Source organism: Folsomia candida, unplaced genomic scaffold (genome assembly GCF_002217175.1).
Source record: "Folsomia candida strain VU population unplaced genomic scaffold, ASM221717v1 Fcan01_Sc001, whole genome shotgun sequence".
Taxonomy (NCBI): domain Eukaryota; kingdom Metazoa; phylum Arthropoda; class Collembola; order Entomobryomorpha; family Isotomidae; genus Folsomia; species Folsomia candida.
This window is the reverse complement of record NW_019091193.1, coordinates 6,243,579-6,262,162: the sequence shown is the minus strand read 5'-3', so window position 1 is coordinate 6,262,162 and position 18,584 is coordinate 6,243,579. Positions and strand designations below refer to the sequence as shown.

General features: G+C 40.1%; 3 protein-coding genes across 3 annotated transcripts; all 3 read right to left on the bottom strand.

Moving 5' to 3' along the window:
* Positions 1 to 61: 61 nt before the first annotated feature.
* Positions 62 to 2,535, bottom strand: LOC118433806 (reducing polyketide synthase swnK-like). Its single transcript, XM_035846073.1, has one exon. It carries the CDS (start codon positions 2,466 to 2,468, stop codon positions 576 to 578), a length of 1,893 nt encoding a protein of 630 aa, XP_035701966.1. The 5' UTR covers positions 2,469 to 2,535; the 3' UTR covers positions 62 to 575.
* Positions 2,506 to 11,987, bottom strand: LOC118432869 (6-deoxyerythronolide-B synthase EryA2, modules 3 and 4-like). Its single transcript, XM_035853974.1, has 13 exons — positions 11,981 to 11,987; positions 10,370 to 10,511; positions 10,013 to 10,302; positions 9,890 to 9,944; positions 9,629 to 9,809; positions 9,364 to 9,542; positions 8,970 to 9,182; positions 8,396 to 8,906; positions 8,254 to 8,317; positions 6,673 to 8,183; positions 6,106 to 6,603; positions 2,617 to 6,047; positions 2,506 to 2,575 (listed from the first exon to the last, which is right to left on the bottom strand). The coding sequence occupies exons 1-13, from the start codon at positions 11,985 to 11,987 to the stop codon at positions 2,506 to 2,508; spliced, it is 7,152 nt and encodes a 2,383-aa protein (XP_035709867.1).
* A 2,641-nt stretch (positions 11,988 to 14,628) lies between these two features.
* On the bottom strand, positions 14,629 to 17,384 carry LOC110861438. Its single transcript, XM_035848152.1, has 6 exons — positions 16,160 to 17,384; positions 15,915 to 16,068; positions 15,616 to 15,830; positions 15,371 to 15,539; positions 15,032 to 15,303; positions 14,629 to 14,954 (listed from the first exon to the last, which is right to left on the bottom strand). The coding sequence occupies exons 1-6, from the start codon at positions 16,459 to 16,461 to the stop codon at positions 14,855 to 14,857; spliced, it is 1,212 nt and encodes a 403-aa protein (XP_035704045.1). The 5' UTR covers positions 16,462 to 17,384; the 3' UTR covers positions 14,629 to 14,854.
* Positions 17,385 to 18,584: the final 1,200 nt, after the last annotated feature.

Sequence of the window (18,584 nt, the reverse complement as noted above, 5' to 3'; positions counted from 1 at the left end):
CTCCTCCAAATTTTTTGTATTTATGTTGCAATCTATGTTCGAGTCGAATTAGAGGGAAATTTTTATTGAAACATTGCACCTGTATACTTTTTACATAATGATATGTGTATATATTACGAGTAAATACATAAGGAGAAAACCCTTGAATACATGCTTAACATGTTTATTCAAATATTAAGAATGTTCAGTAGTGCTACTACTTGATATTATATCTCTCAAAGACACCAGATTCCTTTGCACATTGCAAATCTTGTCGCAAATAGTCCATTGAATTTTGAAGTGAGCCTGGATAATCTTCAGGTAAGTACTGTTCCAACTTATGACTCCAAAATATTTTTTGATTCCCATTCATCCAAGAAATATAGGGTTCAAAACTGTTTTCCATGTTTCGAAGCTCAGAATCGAATGGAGTGATCAATTTGGCCATTTCATGAACGGTATCATTTTCCAAAACCTTATTTAACTTTTCGAAAAATTCAGTTGTTGTAATTGGCTTAACAACGATGCCGAACTCGGTTCTGGCCATTTCTTCAAAATTAAGTTCATCGTCTGAAATTTGAATTTACAAACTCATATTAGTCATCAATTACTTGACAATAAATCACGTGATAGATTATTTGAACCGAACCTAAATGCGGGTTATACACGTTAAACACTTCAAAGCCGGTCTCCTCCTTAAAGAACAATTCCATCGAAAATTGTGCACACTTATCCACCGGCAAAATGCTTATCGGGATTTTCTGAATCGGCATGTGTTTGAAGTTCAAATATGATAGAAATCTAATCATTACGAAGGAATCCATCTGCACATTTCCCCCAGTGACGCTGTCACCACTCATGTGTGGAAATCTGAAAAGTTTTGCAGGAACGCCTCTGGCAACCGCTTGCGCCACGAGGCAATCACTGATGAACTTTGAAGTTGCATAAGCAGAGTTCGGAATCAGGGAGATGTCCTCAATAAAGGGCCAGTTTTGACTAAAAGTTCCATCTTCACCCAGTTTTGCCTCCGCAATAATTGATGAACTTTGGTAAACGTATTTCAACTTTTGTTCAACCGCAAATTCCAGAACGTTTTTAGTTCCGATCACATTGATTGATCGTGCCGCGCAGTCTGTTTTGTATGTTGTGTGCATTTCCATGATTACGGCGCAATTAAAAATCGCATCAACTTCGCCACAGAGCAGCGCATATGTTGAATCCTCCATACCCAAGTTTTTTTCAGTTACGTCACCCTCGACGAATTCAATCTTTTCAATTTCAATTTCCGACAGCAAATTCTTCTTTTCATACAGAAACCTGAATCGCTGGCTAATTGCCATGTATGGATGCTTTCTCATAACGCAGATGATCTTCTTGATGTGCGTCCTTCTTAACAGTTCCCGAACTACGTATGGACCCAAGTTTCCCGTTCCTCCTGTGACCAGGACTGTGCAGATGTTAGACAGCGGACATAAGCTGTGTCGTAGGGACACGTCAACTTTAACAGCGTGGGGGAGTTTTCCATCCTCCAAGGCCAACTGAAGCAAGGCGTCGGGAGTTAGTGGGGCAAAATCTTCGCTCTGTGTGATCAGATTAACCAGTCGTTTCGACAATTCTGCCACTGTTTTACAATCTTTGACTGAATTTATTGAAATTTTGACTCTCTTTCCGATGGAGGCTTGGATTCCGTTCTTCATCTCAACCATCATCAACGAATCAACGCCCATTTCTTGAAAGTTCTCGTCGTCCTTGATCTCGTCGTGTTTCCCGATTTTGAGTATTGTACGAAGAAGCTTTTTCAGGAAGCCGCGAATTATTTGATACTTTGCGTCCGAATCAGGCGCAGAGTCAAAATCGGACCAAAATTCGTCCCCATCAATGCCAGACTCGCCCGTGTCGAGTTTCTCAAATTCAGCAAGTAGACCTTTCGTGGACTTGAGAAAGTTTTTCACTGCCCCCAAATCCGCCTCGTAAGCGAGAACCTGTGTCTTGTGGCTTTTCATAATGTTCTCCAACGCTGCGATACCTTGATTTATGGACATTGGTTTAAAAAGAGGAAACACAATATTCGCCGCCATCCCAACTTGGGCCCACTGTCCCCAATTTATCGTGGTGGCGGGAAGACCTAAAGCGTTACGATAATGGGCCAACTCATCCAGGAAGTAGTTTCCCGAAGAATAGTTGCTTTGTCCCATCGCAGCAAGTGTGGCGGCAGTGGATGAGAAAAGTACGAAATGTTCGAGAGGATATTTTAGTCGTAGGCTGAGCATGTGCAGATTCCAGCTGCCTTTGACCTTGCTATGAAACACGGTCTCATATTTCTCCCAAGTTTGGTTTTCAAAAGTTCCATCGTCTAAGATTCCTGCAGCGTGGATAATTCCTCGAATGGGGGAAAATGACTCGGACACGTGGTCATGGAAGTTCATAAGGTCCGCAAAATCGCCAACGTCACATTGCCTTGCTTCAACCCTGACTCCTGAACTTGTCATGTCTTTGATGACCGTGAGTGCTGCTGGTTTTGGTGGATTACGTCCAATGAGAAGTATATTTTTTGCGCCAGAACTTGCCATCCATTTCACCACCTCCATACCAATTCCTCCAAGCCCACCAGTGATTAAGTAAGTCCCTTCCGGATACAGTAGCTGACTCTTCTGGGTAACTTCTGACCCTCCAGTCACACATTTTTCTGGCATCGTTACCACAATTTTTCCAACATGTCTCGTCTTCTCCATTAACTCGAGTGCCTGGCGAATATCGCAGCTATCAAACCGCACGTAAGGAAGTGGGATGAGTTTATTAGTTTTCATATTGCTGCCCAAATTAACGGCCAAACCGTCTCTCATAATGCTGACAAGTACGCTCATTTCTAAAACAGATACATCAACGATGTTGTATTGCACGTCGGGTCTCAGTTTCTCAAATTCTTCGACGTCCCAAATATTCATTTTGCTGATTTCCACAAACCGCGCTCCTGGTTCGCATAAGGACAACGTCGCTTCCTTAAATCCTGGTCCGGTGAGCGAGTTGAGCACGACTGTGACCCCTCGACCTCCAAGCGCTTTCCTGACTTTCTGCGCATAATTTGTCGTCCTTGAGTTGAAGACGTATTTTACACCCAAACTTCGCAAATAGTTTCTCTTGCGTTTGTTTCCCGCCGTAGCGACAATCGTGCTCCCGTATTCTTGCGCCATTTGTATCCCAATTAGCCCCACGCCGCCTGAAGCCGTGTGGATGAGGACGATGTCACTAGCATCGATTTTGGCAACCCTTTCAAGACACTGTACTACCGTAATGTAGCCAAGTGGGAAGGTTGCGGCATCTGCGAATGTCATGTCATTTGAGATAAGAACCGTGTGCCCTGCTGGAACCACGATATGACTCGGCAGCGATATTCCATGTCGTCGACAGTGGACGACGCGATCACCAACTTTCCTTTCTGGACCACACCCAGGCCCGACAGCAGTGATGTATCCAGCCATGTCGACACCCAACGTGTTGAAATTCGCAAAAGCAGGATCGGGTTTTGTTATGCAAAATAAATCCCTGAAATTTAAACCGCAAGCTTTAACTTCAATTTCAACTTCCCCTTCGCCAAGTGGTTCAGGCTGGCACGGTTCAAAATGTAAATCTTCAATGGTCTTGGTGGCTGGTAGAACGAGTCGGTATCGGCTGGTTTTGGGGATCATTAGAGGGTTGTTTTTCAATTTGAGGGGTTTTATTCTTGGCGTCCATCTCTGTCCAGCTCGATATGCTACCATGACGTCAATGTCTGTGATGAAAAGTTCTGAAAAAATTTCTGCACAGGCATCATCGCTTGCTCCAATGTCAATGCATTTACAGATCAGGTCAGGGTTTTCGTTGGCGAGCACGTTTGTCATGGCAATAATTGGTGAGGATACTGGTGCGGTCAGGTCAAAGTCGGATGAGCCGATGCACATATTTCCACGAGTACATGTAACTACTTTCAGCGGAGATTGAACTTTGGCCAAATATTTGCAAATGTACAAGAATGGTTCGGATACTTGCCGAGTTTCGAGTGGTTGGTCAATTCCACATAAGTATATTACACCCTGGATATTACTGTGCGATGATTTTTCAAAAATTTCGCGTATTCGTGCCTCCATCATTTCGCTTGGGCTGATTGTATGCGTGTTTCGTATAATTTCCACAGAGCAGCAGATCTGTTTTAGTTTGTCTATGAGATTGCTCGTTGTGGAACCATCATCCCCAAAGATAATCCACTTACTTTTGTTATACTCTTTTGCCTTGTCTGTCAAAATGCTAAAGTTTGGTGAGCCAAGTTTGGCTAGAATTAAGGCTCCAGCTTTTGCATAAACAGGAACGGAAACGATATCGCAAAAACCATTGGTTTCTAGAACAATTTCCCAATTTGTGATGGGGGATAGTTCAAAGTTTCCTGTTCCACCGAGCATCATATCAATATGTCGACACGGCTTAATAATCTCTGAAATAAAAATGTAGCCACCATGTTTCAATAGCTTGGCTGAATTTTCTACAGCATCGGCCGAACTCTGAGTTCCATGGAAAATGAGCAATGGGACAATGATTGCGTCGTAATAATTTGGAATAAAGCCTTGCGCCAAAGGATCGTTTTCAAGGTTGAGTTGTAAAAATTTTGCGGTTATCCCAGTATCGTGAAACATGTTTTCTACTTCCGTTGCAACACTCTTGTCAATGTCGGTAATTGTGTATTCAAAGTGAAAGCCTCCAATCTCCACCATTTTTGATAATGCATATTTTGCAGCTGGGGTTCCAATTCCCCCACCAAGTTGGAGAATACGAATTACAGATTTCGATCCCAATTTGGACAATTCGGTTAACAGATCTTTTTGTATCGGGTTAAGAGAATTCATTTTTCTTGCAAACAGTGAAGTCGTGAGGAAATTATGTTCCACATTTTTGGGGACGGATTTATCATCAGTTAGTATAATATTGTACAAGCAATCCCCGATTGACTGAATTGAAGCTAGTTCCATATCGATCCAATCGATTTGCAATTTTTGTAAATCATGAACAATTGCGTCAATCTGGTTTTGAATCTTGTCCAGTGATTGAAACTTGCGAATTATTTTAAAATCGGATTCATTAGTTTGTTCAATCAATCCATCGGCAACAAGTTCTCCTAAAAGTCGTCTGAAGAATGTATAAAGCTTGGGTGCGATATTTGACGTCTCTGCAATTTGGGGCCATTTAAATTCTTTCAGGTTATCAAGATGAAGCTGTTTTGCCACCTTTATCATGTAAAGCCCTGCTAAAGATTGCAAATTATTATAAAATTGTTCCTCCTCTTGTGTAAATTCAGCATCCGTAAGGTTGCACGAATTCACGATATCTTTGAGGCAAATTGACCCCCTCTCTTCGTCAGGAATTCTCCTCTCTTCCGGACCCAGAAACTGCCGCCACGAATATTCAGCCATTGAGGGAAGCGGATTCTTCTGCGCGTCAATTAGTGCAAGTAAATTGCTCAAATTGGTCGGGACAAACTCTGCCCCACGCATGCAAGTCATTCGATTCCCGTCTTCGTCAAACAAATACGCTTCATTATATCCCGATCCGATACTTGTGTAGACATAACCTGACCGTGCCACGTGACCAAACCAGGCGAAACTTGCTATCTGCACGGGTACAAATAGTTGCTTGGCGGGTGGCCGGTTAAATAGAAACATGCTGATTATTTGTGCCTGCAACATTGAATCAACAATCCAGGGATGGATAATAAACCGGTCAATATCTTCATCCGATTCGAACACTTCAAATTTGAAGAGGTATTCTCCACCGGAATTTCCCCACACTCTGGTCATTACACGTAATGTAGGACCAAAATTGAATCCATATTCCTCAAAGACTTTGTAGTCCAAGGTGTCCATGACGACGTCATAACATCGTTTCTTGATGTCTAGCAATTCTGGTAAATTATTAAAATCTGGTGTAAAAGTTCCAAACTGTGCGGTAGCATTTTTGACCCATTTATATTCCTGGTTATCCAGTTGAATTTCTGAGTAAATAGTGGAACACATGCCTCCTTCCGGAGTTTGAGACACGACAACCTGATTAGAAAATTTGTTAAATAAAGTCAGCAAACTAGCCAGAAATGTGAAGTTTTACTTGTGTATCAATAGGCTGTCCTTCGGTTAAGCAAATTGGTGTAATGATGGAAAAATTTGTAATGGTCAGCATGCTGGTTGGTTTAGTAAACATTCCTCTTTTGCATTCACTTGCCACGTACGACGAGGTCATGCACATGTCCAAGTATCCTGCACAGGGGTATATAATCTTATCCCCGAGCGAATGATCCTTCAAGAAGGGTAATCTCTGCACATCGATGCTGTTGTTGAAAATTGTTATATCCGAAGCATTTGGAACGTAGACACCGAGTAGAGGATGGAAATGGGTTCGATTCCCGTTTTTGACTGTCACCCAGTATGGAACTTCATCAAATTGATACCCTGGAACGTCTACCTTCCTTGCGTTCGTGTACCGATGGAAACCTGACCAGTTAATTTTGATTCCTGTCAGATACAGCTTTCCCAGTGTGGAAAGCATTGTCTCCCACTCAGGCTCATTCTTTTTAAGAGACGGAGCGAGAATTGAAATTTCCACGATCTGGAAAATTTTACAAAATTCTAACACCCCTCAGACCAAAAGAATTATACATGTAAATGGAAACTATACCTCGTCGATATTTTCCAAAAGCAGAGCCGACAGCACAGGCTGCGGTCCGACCTCAATAAATCCAGTGATTCCAAGATTTGCCGCCGCCTTGCTCGCTTCCATGAAACACACTTTCTCCCGCGTGTGCCGAATCCAGTAATCTGAATCAGTGCTGGTAATCTCTCTTCCGCTAACCGCTGATATGAAAGTGCATCTTGTCGCAGGGGAAAAATCAATGGTGTCAACTATCCTTTTATATTTTTCAAGGATCGGATCCAACAGTTTGGAGTGAAATGCGTGAGATGATTTTAGTATGTGAGTCTTGACACCATTATTTTTGCAATATGTATGAAATTCTTGAATATTTTCAGTTGTTCCTGCCATAACTGTTTGACCTGTCGAGTTCACCGCAGCTATGTCAAGCCATTTCTGGCTCGTATTGGTAAATGCGTTATTCAAATGTTTTCTTGATGTCTGAAGATCCGCACCGACCACGATCATACCGCTTTTTGGTAATGATTCGATCAAAATGGATCTTGATACCACAAGTTTTAGAGCATCATGAAGAGTCAGAATTCCCGCCGCGACGGCTGCAACAAATTCGCCGAGGCTGTGACCCATCACTGCATCTGGCACCACTCCCCAAGACTCCCATAATTTGAGGAGACAAAATTCCACGCAGAATATCGACGTTTGACTGAATAGCGTCTGGTTCATAAAATCTGGCTTGCTGCTTGAATTCCACAAGACATCTTTGATAGAGATTCCATGCTCGGTGAATAATATGGTCTCACACAATTCGAAATTTGACCTGAATACGATGCTTTCTTCGTAAAGGGATTTTGCCATTCCGATATATTGTGATCCCTGCCCGGTAAATAGGAAACACAATTTCGATCCCGAATTTGGTACATGTTTTGGTCTCAGAAGATCCAATGATGCAATTAGCTCTTCTTTAGTGTCACAAATTGCAATGCCCCGAAGTAGGAAATGTGCTCTGCCCGTGTGCATCGTCAATTCGATGTCACTCAAAGAGCAGTCCGTCGTTGTTAGAAAAGTCTTGTAAGCCTCCACCTGAGAATGGAAGGAAGTCTCTGTTTTTGCAGAGATGGTGAAAATTTTACGAGGTCTTTCATCATGAAAGGTTATCTTCATGTCCTCTGATGGATAACCATTCGCCGGGGGTTCTTGAACAATTACGTGCGCCTGAGCGCCAGTGATTCCGAATGAATTGACTCCCGCTATACGCAATTGTCCATTATCCATGGCCCGCTTCCACTCGACCTGTTTGAGCGGGATTTGTGCCGGAATAGAAGCCAAATCTATTTCCGGATTGAGTTTCTTGAAATGCAGATGCTCTGGGATTATTTCGTGATGCATCGAAAGTACAACTTTCTGAATGCTAGCTATTCCGCAAACGGATTCGGTATGGCCGATGTTAGTTTTTACGGAACCGATGGTGAGGATATTTTCTCGATTAGAATAAGCTTTCGAGACTGCTTCAACCTCGATTGGGTCGCCAATCGGGGTCCCTGTTTTTTGCAAAAACATTTGACCGTAAGTGTTTTTTGCAACCTTCAAAGCTTGTAAAAGTAGTTTTACCTGTGCCATGCATTTCGACATACTGAACTTGGTTAGGTGCCACACCAGCCCTCTCCAGGCCGAGCTAAGTAGTTACAAATTTTTATAAAATACCATAATTTTTTAATTGCAAAATTGTAATTTAATTGTAAAAAATATCCACCTCCATAGCTTTCGCTTCCACCCCGACGGTTGGTGTCCCCATACTTTTACTTGGTCCCTCCTGCACCACGGCGGAACCTAGAATCAATCCCCAAATGCGATCACCATCCCCTATCGCATCAGAATATCGCTTCAAAATCAACACTCCGATCCCCTCTGCGCGGCCAAATCCGTCAGCCGAACTATCAAAAGTTTTGCATCTCCCATCCCTCGCTAGAACGCCTTCCATTAACCCATCACCCAAAGTGTACGGGTGAAGGAGTAGATTCGCTCCCACCGCGATGGCTAAATTGCACGCCTCATTTCTTAAACTGTCGCATGCCATGTCCACCCCAACGACGGAGGTGGAACAGCCACTCTCCGTAGAGAAACTTGGTCCGATAAGCTCCAAAAAGTGAGATATCCTCGCGGTGAATGGACCAAGAGCGTTGCCCATGTAACCTCGAAGAAAATCGGTGTCAAAAAGGGCTCCCTGCATCTGCAACAACTCTTTGTAGTCACCTCTCCACCATCTTCGAGGTAAAAAATAGATTAATTTCATAATCTTCCATTCAATAGTTTTCTCTGCATCTCACCCTCCGAAAACTCCTGTCAGTGAATTCTTTAATGACAACGGATCAATGCGGGCATGCTCCAAAGCTTCCCAAACAACGCGGAGGGATAACCTTTGCTGAGGGTCGAGAAATTGCATGTCGGCGGCGTTCGTGTTAAAAAATTTAGAATCAAAGTTTTCTATCGAGCAGAAAAGAAAGCCTGCCTCCGTACTTCGCCAGTTCCCCATTCGACATCTGCATTTAAATTATGACCACTTTATATCCTGAAGCTTTTTGTAGAAATTTATTCTCAAGAAATTTATATGTAGGAAAGATTCGGAAATTACGTGAAAAGATTGATTCAAATGTCAATAGCATATGGAATAACTTGGCGTTTAATAATTTCTGAATCATTTCATAACAAATATTTTTTTACAATGCGTTCTCTTTGGTCCATCGTCTCTCGGGAACTTTGCTGATTCCATCCAATCCATTTACCAATAGCTCCCAGAATTCAGCGATGCTATTTGCGCCTGGGTACCGACAAGCCATCCCGACTATAGCGATGGAATTTGTAACTTGGCTTGGCATTTCGTTAGTAATGGGTTGAATAGTCTAATTTTTAGACAAACCAATTAGAAATTATGTGTTCTACTTATGTCCTGGATGATTTCGCTATGAAGTATGGAAAAAGTATGTACATTGCTGGGGAATAGTTCCGGGCAAAACCGTTTATATAACTCGGTAGCTTTCTTTTTAAGATCATTGTCCAAATTCGCAGTCTTTGTGCTTCCTTCGTCATAAGAAGTGGGTTCAAGTGGGTGCCCATTCGAGAAATAAATCAATTTGAGGTTCTTTCCGCACAGTGGATTATTGGTTGAGCTTTGACAAAATATGTATTCGAAACATTAATTGCACTATTATGGCGAACAGGAATTGCATAATGATCGCACAAGCCTCACCTGTCCAGGTCAATTACATGGCAATAATCCAACTCTTCACCAGAATTTCTTCCATCTTAAACAAATAATCAATCTTTCAATGAATGCATATGACAAGAACACTCTTAATTGATCTGTACGTACTTTCTCCCAAAGTGATGTATTTCTTTGTGTCCCCCAGCTCAGATTCTGCTGCAGTGCTTGATAGAAACACAGGCACCACTCGTCCATCTTCATTCTTCGCCCATTGGACGCCGCTTCGATGAAACAGATCGTCGCAGTTGTTCACGACGAGACAGTTACAATCCAACCAGACAAAATGACTCCACTTTTCAGACGCGTACCGCAATGCCCCAGATCTGAATTCAAGGCTGGTAAAGAATTCGTCTTCGATAACGAGATAACACGCTTTGCATTCGGATTGCAGCTTTAGCCTGAAATTTTATAGATATTTTTGGAGAGATGTAACTATTCGTGAAGTAATGCATGATACTGAATTACCACATATTTTGCGACACATTTTTTGATAAGAGGACCACAGCGTGTCTCGTGGAGATACTTGCTTTGAGTGATCGCACCAGTGCTAAGCATTTCCAAGCATCGGTGTCGTTCTCAGCCAACGTTGTCCAGTTCTGGCTTCCAACTTGAAATTAATTGACAAACGATGCAATTTTTGCAAATTACATACAGGATGAATCGGTAACACGTGAACGCGGGCGATCTTGAATTGCTCCGAAACTGGTTGGAGTTTCGGTTCCAAATTTTGAGCATAACGACATGTGATTGTTGACAAGGGCTGAGCAAAAAATTAGCTCTCTAGATTCAAAAATGACCCGACCATTGACCTTAGAGTAAGAGGGTACCATAAAAACACTTTCCAAACTTAATTCTTTGTACACATACATAAGTAACCACTTCAAAACTCAAGGACAACAAGTTTCGAAAGGCCAGATACATAAGGTACTTAAAAATGAAGGTCAATAACGACAAGCTCGTACCAAAGAAAAACCATCATGCCTCAAACACGAGTCCGAAAAGTGCTAATTAGGCCCGTGCTTAAGAAAATTGACCTATTGACCTCTAAGGGCAACTCACCACCCCAGAGAGCAGTGGCACGTCTAACCAAAGTGTCAGAGACTAGGCGCTGTTCGTAAACTTCGTAACGCTGGCTAACCATGGGAAGATAGGGAAAAATCTCTATCTTCCTATGGTTAGCCAGCGTTACGAAGTTTACGAACAGCGCCCTAGTGTGCGTCGAGCAATTAAAATTTTGGGGCAGCCAAAAAGAAGAAAAATCCAAGTCAATCAGCTGACTGGGAAGCATTAAAAAAATAGTCGTCTGACCTGCAAAAAAAATTTATGTGAATTACCTGACAAAAGATAAAAGTGGCTTTTTAGTGTCGTTGGATGAAGAATTATTTTCCTTACAAGATACCAACAGTCAGAGAAAAATTTACTATACAACCAAAGGAGAAAATAATTCCAGAAGATTGGCCATCCCGCACACGGAAAACTTTTGCAACAAGTTCATGGTGGTAGGTGCATTATCTGATCGTGGTGTCCTCCCACTTATCAAAGTTCCACAAAAAGTGAAGGTAACTACGAAGTACTATATTGACTTTGTTTTAAAACCGCTTTTGGAGATTTATGTCTCAAAACTAAATGGCCAGGACACCATAAAAGTGATAGTTCATCACGACGCAGCGTCATCGCACACCGCCCTTTTGACCCAGGATTACGCCAAGGACTTAAAAGCTAGACTCGGGATAACAATCATCCAGGATAGTGAAATACCTATTAAGTCACCCTATGTAAGTCCCATGGATTTTTTCGGCTTTGGATATCTGAAATAAAATCTTTTCTCCGCCACCCAAAAACTTTTGACGGAGTTTGGAAAGTTTTGAGAGACGAGTGGTCAAAAGTTGACCTCGCCATGGTCAAATCAGTGTACAAAAGTTGAAATCACCGATGCCGACTTGTAGCTCGAGAAAAGGGCTTTCACATAAAAAATGTTCGGGACCTCCACTCCAAGCCGTTCAACCAGTAATTTAAGGTCAAAAACGTTCACGTGTTACCGATTCAACGTCGGTAGTTTAACACATTCTTACTTACCAGGCATATTGCTATGCAATGTTAACAATGCTTAAGAATTGTGATTGATGGGGTTCTGAATTTCAGAATAAGTAAAAGTCTTGGCTGCACGGGGTATTTAAGTCATGCTGACACAGGACATTGGATAAGTGCGACAGGATTAACTAATTACACTCCAATAAACCGTTTTCATTTTCAGAGTATTAAAAAAATTCATCCTATAGGAATTTTAGACATAAAATTTACGAATGCGGTAAAATATTTTACCGCATTCGTAAATTTTATGGAATAATTAAAACCATGACTACATATATAGAATCAGAGTAGATTTAACATATATACTTTTAATAAGAACTACCCTCTTTCCTTGTTACATCGACGATATCAAAGTAATTACAATGAGAACCAACTTTACTTTATGCTACTTTAGGTACAAAAGTAACATACGTAATTAACACATAGTTAAATAAATATTAATTGCATTACCAGGCATCTTTCCCTATTTTATTGGGTTAATGATATTCCGGTATTTTTACGCGGTGCAAAAATGTACAGGAAAATATAATTCATAATGCATCCAAAATAGGATCAATTTAAGGAAGTGCAAATCGATTTGTCTATGTAATGAATGCAATGCAATAAGTATGTACATACGTCCCACTGACAACTGATTGTTGATAAAGAAAGCCACAAATCTAATATTAGGAAATAGTATTCATAAATTTAATAAGGTAAATAAACCGTCGCAAACGCGCATACGGAAGTAGCTTCAGACTACTTCACTCCAAGCACTCCCACGACATCGCGGGAACACTTGATTTTACTGTATTTCATCTATACATTCAATTTTTTCAAAAATCTCATTTTGCCCCGACCACACCCCCTAGTGACGAGGGGGTGTGGCACAACTCGGGAGCACTTTATTCTACTGTATTTCATCTATGCATTCAATTTTTTCAAAAATCTCATTTTGCCCCGACCACACCCCCTGGCGCCCGGGGGGTGTGGCACAACGGGGGAACTCAAAATTTCACTCCATTTCATCCATAGATTCAATTGCACTAAAAATCTCATTTTGCCCCGACCACACCCCCTGGCGACCGGGGGTGTGGTCCGGTTGCACCCAAAAGTTGATAGGATCCTCCCCCTGGGGTATTATGTATGATGGCGAAAACCGATTTCGATTATCTTTATCCGTTCTCCCGTTATCCTGCTGACAGACAGACGGACAGACAGACAGACAGACAGACAGACAGACAAAGTCTTCACATAAAGTAGCTGAAGCTACTTAATAATGAATGTAGGAGTTTCAACAAACTATGTATGATTTCAAAACCCATATCGGCTAAATTAATTCGACTGCGTGATAAGTAAATACATACGTACCATATTAAATAAAATTACTAAAATTAATATAAAAAATTATAAATATTTATTTTTATCTGCCTAAATTAAATAAGTATTTTGTTAAATAAATAGATATTTTGATACTAAAACAATCAAATCAAATTGCTCCAATTTTTCAATAAATCATAAGCTGGATCGTAAACTGTAACCGCAATAAAGTTTACCGGACAAATCATGGGTCGGCAGGTACGGAATTTCTCAATAACTCAGAACTTTAGGCCAAGGAAGGACAACGTCGGCGACGGACGCTGGACCAGTGGCCGCGGAAGCTGTGGGGACATTAACATTGTAGGATAGGGGAGGGCGGGGTTTATATAAGATGGGGAGATGATGCGGACATCGAATAACCGTGGGGACATTGTCCCTCTGTCCCCACTGCGCTGGACCTAATATTGCCGAACTATGACGCCATGACCTTCACTTTTTATATAACTATAAGTGTACAATACAATTGATATCATAAAAAAAACTCCACTTAAAACTTATTTACTTTCAACACAAAGCACTTACTCGCGTATTTATAATCCATCATTTTTTCATGATTGTTAGTCACAGTCATCTTCAATATGATGGGAACTGTTATACTGCACATAATTTGCAAGAAATATTTCTCTACACTTCAACCATCGTGTTGGTAGCTTTACTGCCAATAATAATAATATTTTTATTGTCACTATTTTTATTTAGATACTTTCTTATAAAATCTGTCAAGTTTTTTTTAAAAGCAATCAGTGGGTCTCATTAATTTTTTAGCAGTGTGCTTGCTTTAGACGATATTTACGATAAGCAACTAGCAAGTAGTGGGGCTGTCATACGCATAAATAAAACATTTAACCATGCCAAAGTAATCCAGAAGCTGGGAGAATTTGCTAATAAACATGTCGTAAGGCAAACTTATATATACGTACAATACGCTAAAGAGCGTTACTGGTCGCAAAAGGTAGATAATCAAATCAGTCCTTCATAATATGCATTGCATAATAGAAACTAATTCTGAGTACCTGTGAGATTTTAAGAAATTTGAAGAAAGTGTATTGCTTATGCATTTCAAAGGAATCGATCCCTCTGGCATGCAATCTTCTTTCCATGGGTCAACGTTACTCCGTAGACGAGCAATTATGTACATAATTGGAAAATTTACGTTTAAAAGCAAACTACTTACATATTTGTAGTGTTTCTGACCTCATACACATATCGTGCTTTATGAGCTCCTAAATAAAATGTCGCGCAGATGTAATCAATTTTGTGCAAGTAATAACAGTATTTATTAAAATAATTGCACATGGACCCTGCAAATTTTGTACATGCTACATATATATTTAAATTATGTATGACTAACATTTTTCTAGCTTTTATACTATCGCAATTTACAACATGTTCATATAGTAGAATTCTAGGATTAATTAATTTTATAAACCCTGCCATTTAAAGATTCCTCATTATTGGATTTTTCATATTTCCGTGCATTTTCCAGATATTCCAAAATATTTAGTCGGAAAATGCCTGTGTGCCATTAAAAGCACACAGTCCATCCTCGTTCGGGGAGGATTTCATGCAATTTGCATACAGTGGACAATCCTCCATGGACCTTATTTAAATACATATAAATTTATGATTCCAAACTTATGTGTGTAGCTATTTTATCATTTGAAATTATTTCATTACCGACACGAAACTCCAAAAGCCGATACGCATTTCCTAAGCTGAGGTTCGTACAAGTCATCCAAATTACGGCAACTACAAACTGCTCCAATTTCAGTGACATTTCGTTCCTTGTTCATCTGTGGAACAATTCGACATGTCAAATTTGCCAGTTTATCACAATGTTCATGTGCGGACGATGGGTCGCATGTGTTTCCATGAAGTATCTCACACTTCTTGTCTGAATTTCGGATATTTCCCAGTTTACACTCGCACCGATAAGGAATTCCATGTTTCTGGAAATAAAATCTATAATTATCTCCAGATTTAGTATATTATTAGTGTCCTATTTAATAGATCAACCTCCGCCGTCGGTTCACATTGTGCACCCACCACACAAGAATTTGTATCCTCCGGATCGCACGGCGTCCCTACGAGACCCCGACAACTTCCATACTTTGCAACTGTGTCGTCATATATCTGCATATCTTGATTTCTGCATAGACATCTCATAGAAGAATTTCCTTGAACTCTGTAATTTACATGAGTCTTATAATAAGTATTGTCATAGATTATCGACATAATTACTCGTTAAGCCACTAAATTACCGGGTACACACTAAATTATCTTGACATGGTTTCGTCATAGAATACTCCTTCCCATATTTTCTCCCACACAACTGGTCACGTGTCTTAACCAGGTTATCCTGACACCAGCAGGTCCTCCCCACACACTTAGCGTCCTCCATGCAATAAACGTTATCTAGTTGAGGTCCGTCTGACCCGTACTTGTAGTTTGCTTCGACCTGACACTCCACGTCTACCTAAAATGCAAGCATTATTTGAAGTCATTGAGCACAAGGATTTTCGCATAGTATTTAATCCAGTAATTGTTCATATCATCTGACCTTTCCCACACATACACCTTTGTGGGCGGTGAAAGAGGTACCGTAGGAATATGGGACCTCGAACCTCTCCGGATTTTCAAAGTATCCTGGGGCACAACTGCAAAATCCTGTCTCGTTGCATACAGAAGCTTTAGGACATTCAAGGATTTCTTGCCTGCACATAATTAGTACATTAGTGTTTTTTTATACGAAAGGTTTTAAATTGAATTACATAATTACAATTGCTATGAATCGATTGATCTTACTTTTCAGAGTTTAATTCCGCCCCAAATTTGCATCGATCTCCATTGCTCGCAATGCAGGCTTTTTTCGTAACACTGTACCATAATTCGTGAGTCCGGCAGCGACACACCTTATCCGTTGCACAGATAAGTCCAGGTTCTTCGCCACAGTGCATTGAATTTTTGCACCGTGCGCGATAATACGATGGTAGATTTGTGACGAACTTGAAATCCTCGTCGTGATAGGGTTCTGTTACCCATTCGGTGATTTGACTTGCTGTGAATAATACAGTAAATAATAAGCAGAATACTATCAGTTTGAACATTTTTGAAATTTGGTGAACGAAATTTATAAATGAAGAAATCTCTGATATGAAATTGACAGGCTGAAGTTAGATAGGAAGTAGGGCATACAAGACTCAAATCCATGCATATCTACTAACTTGGAAGAAAGTGCGAAGTAACCTTGGATCATAAATGTATGGAGAAAGCTGGGCATCATTTTCTGCAGAGAAAACTTTTACATACTTTCACTTCACCATGAAGAGATCGATAAAGTAAACAAAGTTAAAACATTGTTATCCTTACGTTTCTCGTCCATCAATATAACTGACATTAATTGATTACATACGCTCTGTCACTTTTTACTTATTTACTTGTTTTGACCAGTGCTAAGAAACATTAAACCAGCTGGATTCAAAAATTAACACTTACAAACAAAATTTAAACATAATATTGCACATCTCCATCACCGACGAGGACGTGTGGTTTTTCATAGATTTCCTGGCTTTGAGCAGGGATATGTCGCCAATCGGTTGAAACTAGAATTTCAGATTGAGCGTATCCCAAGGCTCCTTCGGGAGGGGTCAAGTTATTGTCCTGCTGCTGGTAGTGGATACTGTGGCGAAAAACGAATTTCTGGGCCAATGTTGATCCTTCCACTTGGTTTGATGATTGGGTATACGATTTAGACGTAATTCCCGGCTGCATATTCAGAATCTGGAACTCATTTTCTAGATATAGGGTATCCATGAAAGTAATATTTTTTGTAGGATAACACGATAATACTCAATCCCAGTGACATGGTGGCTTCTTCTTGGCGTCTCTGTTTGATAAATTCCATGAAAAATCCCTTCAGATTTAGTTTCAGAAATTTAACAAGCAGATCATTTTTATAAGGTATCTTAGGCCTTGAAAATGTTAAAGAAATCTGTTGCGACATTTTTCGACTGACATTTGTTTACATAAATCTCTGAAACTTTTTGTCAAGTAGATAAAGGGCTTAAAAATTAGCTACACAATTATAATAAGCAGCAAGTGATTAACAGATTTGAAGGAAACCTCTGAGCCCGTTTGTTATTAGATGTGTACCAATGCCAGCTAACTTTTTGCACCGTCATACATACACTATGATACATATTTACCCGAAATTGTGATTGGCCATGGATGGATATGCAATTTAAGGATCAAATACGCTAAAAGTCTTAAAACGCTTGTACTATAATTTACCAAGTGAGACATTATAAGAATTTAAAAATTGCAATTGATCACCACATATAAACTACAATCAGCTTTATGCAGCAAAAAAAGCATACCTACTTATGTGTAATTTGTCTCAATTTTACAACGACAAGAATCTTGTCACAAGATATCTAACAAGCTCCCCAATCTATAATTGTAATGTTTAAATCTCATAGCATAGACAAATTACAATCTCACGAAATCCATAATACCGAAAACGGAATGCACTAATTTTTAAAATTTAAAGCTGCACTTTAAAGGAATCGACATACATACTTTCTCCGTGTCCAGTAAGCTCATAAAGCTTAATTATTAAGTGATCTGAGACTAGTGATGGTGATAACGTAACAGCAATTTCATATTGGGACATGCACAAAACATAAAATTTATTAAATACTGGAGATATTAATTTAAAACCTGGCGAAAGTGGATCACATGCTTTATTTACGGCCCCCAAGAGAGAGCGAGAGAACAAGCGATTCGCCTAGATTGGCATGAGCAGCTCGTGTCCCCTTCACACTCGGATTGCGTACTCTGCAAAAAGCTTCCCAGCAAAAAAAGTCTCACTTTTCTCGTCTGGGAATCCCAGACTGGGATGATGAATTTTGTATGAATTCACTGCTAAACAAGTATTGCAATTTGTAATTTGCAAGTTATCTTTTAGCCTCTGGCAGTTTATCAATTGCCTTACAAATTTGAGAAACATTGCAAATAAAATTCTGATTAGGGGTGAAATTACATAACAATATGAAATACTTTTTATTTAAATTGTATTTAATAATTTATGAAAATAAGGTATCCGACGCCGGTCATGAGTAAATTTATTACTTGGCTCTAACAAATAGCTCAAGCTCAGAATTTACATACGGATATTAAATTTATGACAATATGGAGACTGCGTTTTGCAGGCATTGGGTAAATTTGAATA

Bases quoted from the DNA above. Each gene is read 5' to 3' on its own strand.
- LOC118432869 (XM_035853974.1), bottom strand. The intron at 9,945-10,012 runs GTACGTACAGAT...TATTTGTTTAAG, and splicing joins ATACATCACTTTGGGAGAAA to ATGGAAGAAATTCTGGTGAA. The intron at 8,907-8,969 runs GTGAGATGCAGA...TTTACCTCGAAG, and splicing joins CTGACAGGAGTTTTCGGAGG to ATGGTGGAGAGGTGACTACA.
- LOC118433806 (XM_035846073.1), bottom strand. From the start codon at position 2,468: ATGACAAGTTCAGGAGTCAGGGTTGAAGCAAGGCAATGTGACGTTGGC.
- LOC110861438 (XM_035848152.1), bottom strand. From the start codon at position 16,461: ATGTTCAAACTGATAGTATTCTGCTTATTATTTACTGTATTATTCACA. The intron at 15,831-15,914 runs GTCAGATGATAT...CTTGCATTTTAG, and splicing joins AAGGTGTATGTGTGGGAAAG to GTAGACGTGGAGTGTCAGGT. The intron at 15,540-15,615 runs GTAATTTAGTGG...TGTAAATTACAG, and splicing joins GATAATTTAGTGTGTACCCG to AGTTCAAGGAAATTCTTCTA.